The sequence below is a fragment of the Barbus barbus genome (assembly GCF_936440315.1).
Source record: "Barbus barbus genome assembly, chromosome: 16".
In the NCBI taxonomy this organism is placed as follows: Eukaryota; Metazoa; Chordata; class Actinopteri; order Cypriniformes; family Cyprinidae; genus Barbus; species Barbus barbus.
Genome location: NC_136744.1, coordinates 29,982,955 through 29,998,481, shown reverse-complemented (window position 1 = coordinate 29,998,481; position 15,527 = coordinate 29,982,955). Strand labels below are relative to the sequence as shown.

General features: G+C 33.3%; 2 protein-coding genes across 3 annotated transcripts; both read left to right on the top strand.

Annotated features, from left to right (window-relative positions):
- Position 1: 1 nt before the first annotated feature.
- On the top strand, positions 2–8,769 carry sirt1 (sirtuin 1). The gene is made up of 9 exons (XM_079437652.1): positions 2–482; positions 1,505–1,624; positions 1,749–1,987; positions 2,073–2,225; positions 3,913–4,060; positions 4,160–4,239; positions 4,937–5,123; positions 6,072–6,662; positions 7,593–8,769. Exons 1-9 carry the CDS (start codon positions 287–289, stop codon positions 7,871–7,873), a joined length of 1,995 nt encoding a protein of 664 aa, XP_079293778.1. The 5' UTR covers positions 2–286; the 3' UTR covers positions 7,874–8,769.
- Positions 8,770–10,048: 1,279 nt separating this feature from the next.
- cacul1 (CDK2 associated cullin domain 1) lies at positions 10,049–15,527 on the top strand. Of its 2 annotated transcripts, XM_079436835.1 has the most exons (8): positions 10,049–10,330; positions 11,548–11,674; positions 11,747–11,849; positions 12,949–13,044; positions 13,233–13,335; positions 13,425–13,514; positions 13,771–13,909; positions 13,986–15,527. In XM_079436835.1, exons 1-8 carry the CDS (start codon positions 10,186–10,188, stop codon positions 14,023–14,025), a joined length of 843 nt encoding a protein of 280 aa, XP_079292961.1. In that variant the 5' UTR covers positions 10,049–10,185; the 3' UTR covers positions 14,026–15,527. The 2 variants fall into 2 exon arrangements, with proteins under 2 accessions (XP_079292961.1, XP_079292960.1); XM_079436834.1 differs by having other exon boundaries at positions 10,083–10,330; positions 11,548–11,849; positions 13,986–15,526.

Genomic DNA, 15,527 nt, shown 5'->3' with positions numbered 1-15,527 from the left:
CGACAGTATTTGGCGCTTTACGGTAGAAGTGCTTTTTAAATGGTCTGCGTGACGCAGACGCTCTGACTCATACTAAAATACCATATTTTTTATTTAAATAAATAAATGAATTAACACAAACGTATTTTCCATCTTTTTAAAAACTCTTGAGACTGGATGAATTAAATTAAATCAATAACTTTATAAGTTTCTCAACGGCTCTGGTGCAGTCCAGCTGCTCGTGACGTCACGTCATTACCGGAAGTCCTCCCGCGGTCCTCCTCCGCTCGTTCACTCTCTGGCGAAGATGGAGGACGGCAAAAATAAACGGGCCGACGCCGCCGAGCCGCTTCTGAAGAGACCGAGACTCCTGGATCCGCGCGGTGACTCTGAGCCCGGCGGAACCGAGCCGGTGGAGGCGGAACCGGCGCTGATGGACGAGTCCCATCCTCAGGCCTCACTGAACAACAACAACAACAACAGCCTCGAGCCCGAGTTCTCCGGTACAGCGATACATTCCTCAGTGATTCACTGGTTATTTTGGGAGTTTGTTTAATTGGTTTGTCTCGTGCTAAGCTAACAGTCATGTAACGTTACACTCACTTTACCTTGTTTTTACATTTTTATGGTTATTTAATACAATAGCTACTTTTTCGGGGGTTTATGGTTTTATAGTAATAATTATTATTATTTGTTAGTTTTTATGCAATTTATATATTTTATTATTATTATCATCCGTGAACTTTGATTAATTATTTAATATTATAAAAAACTTGTTTTATGTTTTACATTTAGGTTTGTATTTTTATATTTAATTATTATTAAATATTTAGTTATCATTATTTATATTTTATTGATTTGTGTTTTATTATTTTATAAAATGTAATCTTGTATTATTTAATTAGTCTATTATTAAATCATATTTTTGTTGTTATCTGTTGGGTTTGAATAATTATTTAATAGCAACTTAAGTGTTTTTTTGTTTTTTTTTTATACTTAAGTGCTTTATTATTATTATTATTTGTTATTTTATTATGTAATTTAATTATTAATTAAATTCTGTTTTATTTTATTATTTTTATTTATTGCATAATATTTACCTATTCAGTTATTATTATTAGTTTTAGGGGGCAAACTTGTCACGTTTTTGACTTGTCATGTCAACTCCATAAATATTTCATGCTTTATTTATACAGTTATTCACATACTTTATTAAAATATATTTAGTCTCTATAATAATGCATTCTTGTTCTTAATTGCTGATGAATGAAGCTGTAACTCATGCACCAATCAATCATGCATTCCTTGTTTATTTAAATAAATTTTCTTCTTATAGAAATATTAAATAAGTGATTTATAGAATTAAATTTGAGCAAAACTATTATTATAAGCACTAAGTCAAAGAAAATGTGCATAGTACCCATGCAGTGTAGTGGCCAGTTGTGTTATGCTGCTATTGTTGCGGTTAGTCCTCTATATAAACAGAGATAAATCTGAAATCTGTTTTTGTGTGGCTTGCTCACAGACCTAGTTGACGAAGGTGTCCATCCCAATGGCTTCACATCCCCTGATCTTCTTCACGATGATGATGATGACTGCTCGTCTCGCGCCAGCTCCAGTGACTGGACGCCTCAACCACAGATCGGTCAGTTTAACTAGCTTCATCCTCAGTTGTCTGCAGTGCTTAGTTTGCCATGAAATAGCCTGTGAAGCTGATGTGGCAGTAAAAAGTGTTTTGTGAATGAAATGAAAGCTTGGTTTTCTTTTAGGCTCGTATCGGTTCATTCAGCAGCACATCATGAGAGGAACCGACCCGAGGGCCATTTTGAAAGACCTGCTTCCCGAAACGGTCCTTCCTCCGGATCTCGACGACATGACGCTGTGGCAGATCATCATCAACATCTCAGAACCGCCCAAAAGAAAGAAACGCAAAGACATCAACACATTAGAGGACGTCGTCCGGCTCCTGAACGAGAGGAAGAAGATACTTGTGCTCACAGGCGCTGGGGTGAGTCTGTGATTTTTACTTTCAGACGCGCTCGGAGTATGTGTCCAGTCTGTCAAATATTGATCTTGTTCTTGTTCCTCCACAGGTGTCTGTTTCTTGTGGGATTCCTGACTTTCGGTCAAGAGACGGCATATACGCTCGACTCGCTGTGGACTTTCCTGACCTTCCTGATCCTCAAGCCATGTTTGACATAGAGTACTTTAGAAGAGATCCAAGGCCTTTTTTCAAATTTGCCAAGGTTCGATACACTGCCTTCTCATTTGATTTCAGCAAAGAATGGAAAACAATTACTGTAATGATACATTTTTAAAGAACGCAAGACACTACAGGCAAACCCATAGTTTTAATGCACTGGTCAATTTGGTCTATTTTGCTTCCATAGTGGAAAACACAATTTTAAGTGTTTATTTTATTGCACTTGATCTATTTGCATCTGTAGATTTCAGTTGCAATGCTTATCTTTAAAGACTGTTTTTTTTTCTCCACGTCAGTAAAACTGAAGGCTTTTACAGAGGGGTTTGTTCATGTACCATTTACCTGATATACAATATTTTACTCCTAAAACATGGTGAATTTTCTGTCTGTTGAAAGTATTTAAAATCTGATTTCTAAAAAGAGAAACCCAAAATCCTTTAAAGGGATAGTTTACCCAAAATATTATGTCATTAATTACTCACCCTCATCCAAACCCGTAAGACCTTCGTTCATCTTCTGAACACAAATTAAGATATTTTTGATGAAATTCGAGAGCTTTCTGACCCTCCATAGACTGCAAGGGTCCTACCATGTTCAAGGCCCAGAAAGGTACCAAGAACATCAACAAAATATGTGACATCAGTGGTTCAACCGTAATGTTATGAAGCTAAAAGAATACTTTTTGTGTGCAAAGAAAACAAAAATAACACTGATGTTATAACATTGAGTCACTGATGTTGCATGCACTATTTAATCGATGTCCAATCTGTAAAACAATGACTGTGATTTTAACGAGAAAAGACTGTAAAAATGCTAGAGATAAAACCTACTAATTGGTTAACAGTAAGTTCCCCTACTATACTATATATGATGAAAAACTGTGTTGGACATTACATGTAATTTTACAGTAAAGTACAGTTTTTGGAAGTGAAAAAGAATGTGTAATTTACATTGAAAAAACCTAAATTGATATTCCGTGCGTTACATTTCACATTTGATGGTTTCTTGTAAAAAATACGTTTCTTCGTAGTTTTTTCTTACCAGTTATGTAAATTAGGGTTATTTGTTACATCTAATGTTGTTAAATTAATGTTTATTAACACATAAAGATGTAGATTAACACTATATCAGTTTTTAAATGTTAATTTAAGTTAAATCCGTAAAACCTAAAATTTTGGTTTAGTTTTTTTTTTACCGTACATTTTACAGAATGTTTTTTTTACAGTGTACCTTTATGGGCCTAGGAACATTTCAGTTGCCTTGCTGTCTATGCAGGCTCAGAAAGCTCTTATATTTCATCAAAAATATCTTAATTTGTGTTTTGAAGATGAACAAAGGTCTTACAGGTTTGGAAAGGCATGAGGGTGAGTAATTAATGACAGAATTTAAATTTTTGGGTGAACTATCCCTTTAACTCTAATATGTACAAAAAAATCAAACAAGAATTTTGAACCTGAATGTTCAGATTTCCATTCTGGAAATTTATGCAAATTGTTGGATATTTAATTATATAATGCACTGTTTGCATATCAAAACGTAACATTTCAGAAAACTTGTAGTTGAAAACAATTGTCTTAATGTGATTAATCATCCGGGGAAAGTACGAGATCTGTTAGTTAAAATGTTTACCCTATTCAGCAGTTGTCTTGTCATTTACATTTATGCATTTGCATACATTTATGTATAAAAACTGCATAATTAACAATATTCTCTGTTTGCTTATACTGTAGGAAATCTACCCAGGACAGTTCCAGCCGTCTCCGTGTCACAGGTTCATATCAATGCTGGATAAGAAGGGAAGGTTACTGAGGAACTACACTCAGAATATCGACACACTGGAGCAGGTGGCTGGAATCCAGAAGATCATTCAGTGTCATGGTAAATCTGCTCCTAATTCCTCATTTAAACCTAGATATTCATTGTTCTATCAGTATCTAGACTCTTTCATTATCCTCTGTCTTTTACTAATTATTTTAGGTTCCTTTGCGACTGCTTCCTGTCTTGTCTGTAAACATAAGGTTGACTGTGAAGCCATAAGGGAGGATATATTCAACCAGGTATGCTTGAGTATGCAAATTTAAAGCAATAGTTCACCCAAAATGAAACTTTGCTGAAAATGTGATCACCTTCAGATCATCCAAGATGTAGATGAGTTTGTTTCTTCATCAGGTTTGGAGAAATGTGTCTCAGCAATGGATGCCATGCAGTGAATGGGTGCCGTCAGAATGAGAGTCTGATAAAAACATCACAATAATCCACACCACTCCAGTCCATCAGTTAACATCCGGAGAAGACAAAAGCTGAAACAAATCCAGCATTAAGATGTTTTTAATTTCAAACCATCGCTTCTGGTTAAAATACGAGTCCATAATAATGCTTCCTCCAGTGAAAAAGCGGTCTGGTCTGAATCAAGAGAGAAATCTACACAGATCAAGCACTGTTTACAAGACAAAGCAGTCCATAGCTTGGATTTTTTCACTGGAAATTATGGACTGATATTTTAGCTGGAAGCAATGTTTTAAAGTTATTATATATATTATTTGGACTCTCATTCTGACGGCACCCATTTAGAGGATTCATTGGTGAGTAAGTGATGCAATGCTACATTTCTCCAAATCTGATGAAGAAACAAACGCATCTACATCTTGCACGGTTGAGCAAAATTTGCTGAAAATTTCATTATTGGTGAACTATTCCTTTAATATGTGTTTGCAATTGTGTTGCGGCTGGTGAAACCGTGTTGTTCTGTTGCAGGTTGTTCCTCACTGTCCGAGGTGTCCGTCAGATGTCCCGTATGCCATCATGAAACCAGACATTGTCTTCTTTGGCGAGAACCTTCCAGAATTTTTCCACAGAGCCATGAAGCAGGATAAAGATGAGGTGGATCTTCTCATCGTCATCGGCTCCTCGCTGAAAGTTCGGCCAGTAGCTCTCATACCCAGTACGTTCCACCTCTTGTTTTTTTCTTAATAATTTGGGTGTAAAAAATAAAGCTGTTGCACTTGATCATATCATGACACCTCAGAACTTTTCGGTTAGGATTTTCTGTTTTGAGTATATCCAGATATGATGCATCAGGTCAGGTTCAGACAGTCGAAGTAATTCTTCTTCAGGCTCTAGATTTGAATATGCACACACACAAATGAGATTTGAGTGTTTTCAGATGAAGAATATTGTTTTTGAAGCTTAACCAGCAATTTAGCGAATACTAAAGATGGTTTCATCTGTGATACCCAAGCATTTTTGTCAGCTAAACCCCTTTGACCTAAAATATTTTCTTATTTTAGTCCCCCTGAGTATTTAACAACACATTTGCATGTTCACCGTTCTCTCATGTTTATTAATTGTCACATGACATGCAGGTAAACAAGGTAATACTTTCCCATTTTTTTTCTTTTTATTAAATATATTTATTATAGTATTGTTAAATATACTTCTAAAATATTCTGAAATCCTTTTTTTAATAATTTTTGCACTTTGTTTTAAGATTGATTGCATACATGCTGTAATTTCATGTATGCTTTTTAATATTATTAAACAGTATTCTTTGAATATTATACAATGTACACTTTAATATGATTAAGTATTGAATTTGTGTTTTGTTATAATTTGTTTTTTTGTAATTTATTTAAAATAAATGTAATGCATAAAATTTATATATATAACATTTATATAAATACATATATATACATTACACTCGATGTGTAATGAATCTATATAATATATGGGTTTCACTTTCTGAAATCAGTGACAAAAAATATTGACCTTTTTCATGATATTCTAATTTTTTGAGATGCACCTGTATACCTGTGCTACTTATGACTGGTTTTGTGCTCCAGGGTCACACAGTGAAATGATATTTGTTTTGTGAATGCGTGTCTCTCTGAAGGCTCCATACCTCATGACGTGCCTCAAGTCCTGATCAACCGCGAGCCGCTGCCGCACCTGAACTTCGACGTGGAGCTGCTCGGAGACTGTGACGTCATCGTGAACGAACTCTGCCATCGTCTGGAGGGCGACTTCGAGCAGCTGTGCTTCAACTCGTCCCGTCTCAGCGAGATCACGGAGAAACCGTCCGCTCCGAGCCCGTCCCCAGATGCTCAGGGGCCCGGAGATCACGCTCAGGGGCCCGTCACAGGAGCGTCAGAGGACGTCTCAATCACTGAATGTCAGAATTCACTGTCTCCCGAGAAGGAGGAACCGCAAGCAACATCTTCCCCAGCAGCCAGAGAAACAAGCCCTCATCCAGAGCCGTTACCAGAAACTAACACAGACCAGTTAGACTCCAACCCAAAAGAGCATTCTCCACAGACAGCGAGTCCCTGTCCGGAGAGGAGAGCAGCGCGTGACGCTTCAGATGCACTGGACACTACTGATGACCTGAAGGAGGAAGAAACGGCAGATTATCAACATCTTGAATTGCGGAGACGATGCTGGAGAAGCCGAATCTGTCAGAGTCCAATCAGCAAACGACTCGGAGGTAAAATCATTTTTATTTTTTTAAACACATTTTTGAGATGTTCCTGCTGTTAAGAATGATTTATTTGTGCATTTTCTAGCAAATTACACACAAATTATCAAATTAATATTTAATCAAAATTAAATGGCATAGTTCTTTGTACTATATTTATTTATTATATTTCTATTTCTTTTTCTATTATATAATATATTTTAAATTATATCTTAACATTATTTTTATTATATATATATATATATATGTGTGTGTGTATCATGTTTTTAATATAAAATATATTACATAAATATACATATAAAAAACATTTATATCAATATACTTGTTTTTCATATATATTAGTGCTGTCAAATGATTAATCACATCCAAAATAAAAGTTTTTATTTACATAATATATGTGTGTGTTCTGTGTTTATTTATTATGCATATACAAATACACACACATACAGTATATATTTTGAAAATGTTTACATGTATTTACATGTATATATTTATTTATATGTATATAAACGTAACATATTTTTCTTAAATATATACATGCATAGGTGTGTATTTGTATATGCATAATAAATAAACACACTATGTAAACAAACTTTTAGTTTGGATGCGATATATACATACATGCATACAATTGTTTTTAGTATAAATGTTATTTATTTATAGTTATGTAATTCATTTATATTATATTAATATATATTGTTTTATTTATAAATAGTTTTTATGATAAATGTTATTTATTTTATTTAGATTCTGATGTTATTTTTATTATATTTTTGTGTATTATGTGTTAAAATCACACTAGGATGTTTGACATGAGTCACTGTTCATATAAAAGATGCTTAAAACCAAAGCTATCAGATATATATTTCTGGAAGGTTTCACATTTTCAAACACTCGTTGCATGCACAATGTCATTTAGTTATTTTTCTGTTTCTGCAGCCTCGCAGTATTTATTTCAAGCTCCAAATCGCTACATTTTCCACGGCGCCGAGGTTTACTCGAGTTCAGAGGACGAGACGTCCAGTTCCTGCGGCAGTGACAGTGACGGCTCTCGCTGCAGCACGGACGCTTTGGAAAATGAAGACAGCGACGTGGAGGAAGACGGAGCACCGGTGATGGACAAAAACACAGACGGCCTCGCAGAGACAGTACAGGACAGTGAACACAAACGCCTTCAAACGGACTGCACAGCAGACACAGACCTACAGACCACACAATAACTCACTAGCACTAGCTGCATTTAATGTGCTCAAGTCTGTTTTATATATTTTTGTATTTCCTCCCTCCCTGTTATGTCTTCTAATGCATGCAGCAACTTTCATTTGTCCGGCTTATAAACCTTTCTTTTGGTTTACCACCAGTCTTTTTGTATTTTTGCATTTTTAGATGTAAAATATACGTTTAATTCCGGTGAATGTTTCTGTCTGAGAATTGAACTTGCCATGTAATTGCTTGGGATAAAAAAGGGAATGATTTTCAAACCAAAGATCACTTTTTCCATTTTCAGACATTTGGCAGCTACGGTCAGCCTATACTGTTGAAGTCTTTTATACCCAGTAAAGTTTGATAGGCATCAAACTGATGTTTTCCATTAGTTTTCAGTTTTTAAACCTATAGAAAGATATTATTTACATGCATTCACACTCTTGTAATTCCTGTCCTTAAGCACTTAGTAAGTTCTGAATCAGTTTTTGGTTAATATGCCTGTTGATGTTGATTGTTTTTTAAATGCAGTGTCTTCTCCTGCTCTTGTTGACCGGGCGTTAAAATCTTTATAACACTGTTAAGTTATAACATCAACACGACTTCATGATTCCCTCGTGCATTTGATGCAGTTTTGGTTGTTTATTCTTAATCTCATTTCTTTCATGTTCAAAAACAACAGTTTTCATGTCAGATTTTGTGTTTACGTTCATGCAGATTGGCGATGCTGCAAAAGAGTAAATTAATACTTTTGTCACCAAATACAGACTCCACCAGTGTAGCATTTTTGACTCATCACTCATCCTTGAGCTGAACACTGTACATGATGCATGCAAGTTTTAATTAAGAATGATAGAGAAGTATTTTGCTTGGTAATAAAATACTGAAGAGTTTGCAGAATCTGCTGTGTTTAAGCAGAGGGTTGTGTAGGCCTTATCATAGTTGCATTTCTAAACTATTTCATACAGTTGTATTTTCAAAAATATGTACTGTATTCTACATTTACTGCACATTTTTACAAGTTTTATGTAGTTTATTAAAGCAAATAATAGCATCTTGATGAACCTGGACTGCAGGCAACTAGCAAAAATTTAGTGTTACTACTAAGTAAATAATCTTTGATAAAGTCCTTAATTAAATAACTGACTTTACAGCCTTATTTTGGCAGAAAATGCTTGTTTTAATATATAAATGTAGTTTTAAATATTAGCTTTGTTGTAAGTTAAGCAATAGATCTAGCAAGTGATAACAATAACAAATCCATTACGTTCTACAGAACATTTTTATTCATATTTATTCATACAAAAATACATTAATAATGCCTAAATGAAATAGAATTTAATGCATTTTGTGCTGTTTTTATTAACTTGTTAATTTTTTACTTAATTGATAACCTTTTATTAATATTGTATTGTTTTTTAAAACAACATAATACATCATTTTAATCAGCCTGTTACTTATATAGGTATATATAATAAATCCATTAAGACTTAAGAGTATTTAATTAATTGCTTAAAATTTAAAACTCAGAAAATTGCAGTAGAAAAGGCAAGATATCAAAATTAATTTTATGTTTCCTCATCTGTGACCCTGGAACACAAAACATCAGCAGCACAGGTATATTAGTAGCAATAGCCAACAATACATTGTATGAGTCAAAATTATATTGTTCTTTTAAGCCAAAATTCATTAAGTCCTCATTTGTAAGTCGCTTTGGCTAAAAGTGTATTCTAAATATAAATGTAAATAAATGTTCCATGAAGATATTTAGTAAATTTCTTTCCATAAATATATCAAAACTTATTTTTTGATTAGTAATATGCATTGCTAAGGACTTCATTTGAACAACTTTAAACATGATTTTCTCAATATTTAGATTTTTTTGCTCCCTCAGATTCTAGATTTTCAAATAGTTGTATCTCAGCTAAATATTGTCCTATCATAACAAACCATACATCAATGGAAAGATGATTTATTCAGCTTTCAGATGATGCATACATCTCAATTTAGAAAAATTGGTTTTGTGCTCCAGAGTCACATTTGGATAAAAGCGTCTGCTGAATGCCTAAATGTAATGTAAACATAATGTCTGAGGGATAGCAAACCTACTGATTTATAAATAAATTATTAATTTATAAAATTAAATATTCGATATTTATGCCAACGACGGACTTTTATTTTGACACATCCGCCATTTAACGGAAGTCCGTGTCGGATCTCGCTTCGGATTGACAACAAAACAAACAGGAGTGAAGCTGAAGCGGTGAATATGCGTCTGTCATCGCTGAGCTGATATGGACTGCTGAAGCTGTGTCAGTGCGGCAGCAGCATGGAGGAGATGGAGGGCATCGAGGATGATAATCATAACTGTCGCGCGGAGGCACCTGCGCAGGTGTGTGTGGACTCAGACTCCAGCAGCAGTGACACCTGTGAGTCCACATCTGCTCTGCTGCTCAACTCCGCGTCCAAGATCCGTGAGTTACCTCTGTTCATCAGCCAGCAGCTGCTCGCAAGGCATTGCTGTTTCCCTGCTCCTCTAGAAGCTGAAGTTCATCACAGACACACTTTCAGCTAAAAACACATCTCTCCATCTTTATTTCACCCTCTAACTCTAGCACTCTCGATTATAATTATATTCTTTAAAAAAAAATTAAAAACTTGCCTCTTTTCGACATGCACTCTATTCATTTACTGTTTGTTTTCTTTTAAAAAAAACACCACTATTTCTATTCTATCTATTTATTGTACAATTAATCATTTTTATTTAACATATTTTTTTACATAGTATAATATTTTATAAATGTAAATGTTTCATAAATATAATATGAACTTTAAATTAATTTGCATATTTTAATAAGTAGCAAAATAATTAATATCTAAATGTAATTTGCCATTAAAATGTGTTTATAAAAATAGCTTTTTGTTTTAAATAATTGTATTAGTTTTCTTTTTATTAATTTTTCATATTGTTATATTAATTTACTAATATTAAACCATGCCTAAATTAAATGGAATTGAATTAAATTTGTTCATAAAAATTACTTTTATTTATTTTGTATTGTTTTTTTAACTTAAATGATGTATGTTGTTTATATATTTATTTACAGTTTGGGGTCAGCAAGATTTGTAATGTTTTTTAAAGAAGCATCATCAAGGCTGTATTTATTTGATCAAAAATAGAGAAAAAACAGTAATATTGTGAAATATTATTACAATTTAACACAACAGTTTTCTATTTTAATATCTGTTAAACTGTAATTTATTTCTGTGATCAAAGCTGTATTTTCAGCATCATTTCTCCAGTCTTCAGAGTCACATGATCTTCAGGAATATTCTGATTTATTATCAATGTTGGAAACAGTTGTGCTGCTTAATTTTTTAATTTTATATTTGGGAACCTGTGATACCTTTTTCAGGATTCTTTGATGAATAAGAAGTTAAAAAATAACAGCATATTCAAAATAGAAATCTTTTCTAACAACGTATCTTTACTATCACGTTTTACACATCCTTGCTGAATAAAAGTATTAATTTCTTTAAATTCTTTAAAAACAAAAATACTGATTCCAGACTTATGAATGGCAGTGTATATGTTCTTTTATATGTTAGTGATTACTGCAGAATACTGTTTGTGTAAGCGATAGAGAGTAGTTCAGGAAAGCTTCCCTTCTGTTTGTGTGTCCATGTCTAGTCTTGAACGCGATGACAGCAGAAGAGTACAGGACGGTCTACTGGCCGAAACTAGAGCGAGCCATTGAGCATCTGCTCACTCAAAGCCCCATGGACCACATCTCCATCTCATACGAGCAGATCTACAGGTCAGTGCTGATGAACGAGTCCGAACATGCTGCTCGTGTGTGTTTTAATACGTGCTTCTGTTCTTCTTCCAGTCACGTTTATAAGTGCGTGTGCCAACAGCACTCAGAGCTGCTCTACAACGACCTGATGTGGAAGATCACGTCTCATCTAGAGCAAGTGTCTTCTGAGCTACAGGTCAGTGCACAGACGCATCTCAACCTGCTTTAGTGCTTCTGTTGTGGGTAAATAAAGTGAGCTTTCAAATCTATCACAATGAAATCATTCTTTCACAGTCATATGATGTTTGTGATTTATACATTGATATACATTTTTAGAATTTATTTGAAAATGTTAATAAAGTCGTCTTTGTTCACACGGTTTTTAACCAAAAACATGATTTTTTTTTTGTTTTTATTTAAATCAAGACAATCAAGTCTAAAATGCATATAACTTTTCTTTAAATGTTTTACACATTTTAATATCTTTTTATTAATTTTATAATCTTCCTATTATACTAATGTTTTTATGCATTTTAATAATTCTGTTTTTGTTAGAAAAAAATCTAAATAATTAATGCCTATATTAAATGTAATTTGTCATTAAAAATCTGTTCATAAAATATTTTTTTGTTTTATATATATATATATATATATATATATATAAAATCTTTTGATGTTTTCTATTAGATTTTTGTTTTTATTGTTTTAGAAAAAGGAAGCAGTGATGCCTAAATTTGTTGTTAAAATGTTAATAAATTATTTATTAACTTTTTATAAATTTTCTATTGTATTATTATTTTTATACATTTTGATTAATTTTATAAATTTTGTATATTTTATTAATATTATATATATTTTGTAATAACTTTTCTTTAAATGTTTACACACTTTTATTAACGTTTTATTAATTTTATTATTTTCCTATTATGCTAATGTTTTTCCATTTTTATAATTTCTATTAGATTTTTTTTTATTATTATTTTTTTAGAAAAAGGAAGCAGTGATGCCAAAATCTGTTGTTAAAATGTGTTCGCAAAAATGACTTAATATTAACTTTTTATTAATTTTCTATTGTATTATAATTTTATAAATTTGTATTAATTTTCTGTTGTTTTATTCTTGGAAAAAGCAAAGTAATAAATGCCTAAATTAAATATTTGTCGTTCGAAATGTCAATAAAAATACTTTTTATTAATTAATTTATTTTCTATTTAATTATTGTTTTTATAGATATTTTTTTTTTTTTACAATAAATACCTAAATGAGAAAAATGAATGTTGTCATCTCTTCTGAAGGCCAGCCCAGCAGAACATTTGATTGAGAACTTTAACCTGGCTCTGACGCAGTACACCGCCGCCCTGCACTGCATCGTTCCCGTCTTCATCTATATGGTAAAATACCAATACTCCAAAATGAATGCCTTTGAAAGTACCACTGAATACTTGCAATGTACCTTGTTCTGACAAAAATAATGAAAAAAAAGCCAATACTCTGTGTTTTTGAATATAATTATCATGACACTTTCCATGTTTTGAATGCTGTACTCATTTATGTGCATTTTAACCTGATTTTGTTAAAGAACAAGTTCTACATTGAGACGAAGCTGAACCGCGACCTGCGGGACGATCTCATGAAGCTCTTCTCCGATCACGTAGCAGAGAAACACATCAGCACGCTGCTGCGTGAGCGCAAATCAAACAGTCTTCTGACTTTGCAATGCATTTTGTAAATATATTAATACAAGTGTATAAAGTGTTTGTTTGTTTCTCAGCTCTTCTTAAAAAGGCTCATTCCATGCCATTTCAAGTGAAACCATCAACTATGGCGAGTGTTGTGAAAGGTCTTTACGCCCTCCGGCCAGGTGAGAGGATTGTGGTTGTGATGCAGGTGTAAGTTTAAATGTCTCTATGCATCGCTCTGTGTTTGTTATCCTGAACAGAGCTGCAGTGACTGATCTGTACTCATGTACTGAAGTACAGTTACAGCGGGTTTGTTTTGTGTCAGTGACGCCGTCATTTGTTTGTCGTTCTGTTTGCACCAGAATAGTTTAAGTAGTGCATTTTAAGTCCAGATGCATTCTGTTAGGATCTTATGTGTTTTGTTGTGTTTCCTCATAGACTGGGTTCCTCTTGCTCCGGCTCTGTTCTCTAGATTCATTCCTCAGATCGATCCTCCTGCTCTTGAATCTCAGCTCCCGCATTACGCGGATCAAGATAAAAAACTACAGATGGAGCTTTTTCACAACGGCTTCTCCAGGTACCGCTGTCTGCACACCTCAAGCTGTATCTGTAAATGATGCCAGATCACATGACTGACTTCACCTGTTTCACAGAGGCGATCAGTCGCGGAAGCGAGCGAGTGAAGAATCGTGACAGCGACGTGGACTTCAGTGAGAAGACACAAACACGCCTGTGATCACGAAGCACTCGCCGACAAGCTGCTGCAATTCAAGCCTACGTAATTCATTAACAATCACTTCACAACAGACTTTATCTGATACAGAGACACTTTATCTCTTCATACAGTCCTTTGGGAATTCTCAGTTATTTTGAGAGTTCATAAAAGCGTTACACAAACATGAGCATCATCTACGGCCTTTGTGGGATTGCCTCTTTTCTCTTGTTCTGGATTTGTTTCACAGTATTTATCATATTTCCAGGTTGATTTATTCTATCAAGCGGGCTGTTTTCCCTTCTCCTCACTTTGTCGTTCAGTCAAATCATCCGGTTTGCGGTGATTTCAGAAAGGATGGTTATAGACTGCAGTAACATGATGTTGGATCCATAATGTCTTACTAGGTGATGAATGAAGGTATTCAAAATCCAGAATTTTACCCAATTTTATTTTTTTTAATTTTAGGATCACTACTGTAGTTTTAAACAGTTTTAGTTGACACGTGATGACCATTTTACCTAATAATAACGTGCCTTTGGCCTTTTTTCCTTTTTAAGTGAAATGTAAGATATAAGTCAATCATTTATGACAGCTGTTGATTTTTTTTTTTTTTTTTTTTTTTTTTTTTCTTCAGCGCTTCAAAAAAAAAAAAAGTTGCATATTGAATCTGGAAGCTCAAACGTTTGTGAAAAACACCACAGATAAAGGGCATCTGAAATGCAGGTGTGATATAAAGGGCTGCTAATAATTTATCTGAAATAAACTCATGACACTGAAACAAGAATTGTGTGTAATAACTTTCATTAAGTCATTAAAAAGCAATTTTATATATATAATGCTAAATAGATCATTACTTAATGCACATTTAATACATTTTCAGATTTGAATGTATGTTAGGTATAATATAAGCATTATATAGTAATGTTATTATAATATCATTTATGGCTTAATAAAAAATGCAAAAAGGGAGCAAATATGTTTTGGAATAAACACATGAGTTTAAATTTGTTAATAACTTACAGTGAGGCATTAACAAGCAGTATTAAGTTGCATAATGTTAAATAGATTATTAGTTAACTAACATTTTATTCATATATTTTAATTTTTCAAAGTATATGGAGTATATTTAGACATTATATAATTGTTATTCTAATATTGTTTCTGGCTTAATAAAAATTATTAAACGGTGCAAGGGAAGCAAAACATTAATCATATTATGGGTAATTTCTGTTTAAATCAGCTTAAAGACAGTTAAACTAAAGCTATATTTGTAAAAATCTTTTTTATGAGAATTTCCTTGTAAGCTCGTTACATTACGTGTATGAAATGAGCAAAACGGCGAGCAGAACACTTGAAAATAAATGGTTATTAACTAATTAATTATGATCTCACTTGTTTTTTTCTATTGTTTTGTATTATAGTTCAAATCTAAAAGCATTACAGTGTATGTTTTGCATTGCAATAAAGATAATTGAAGAGA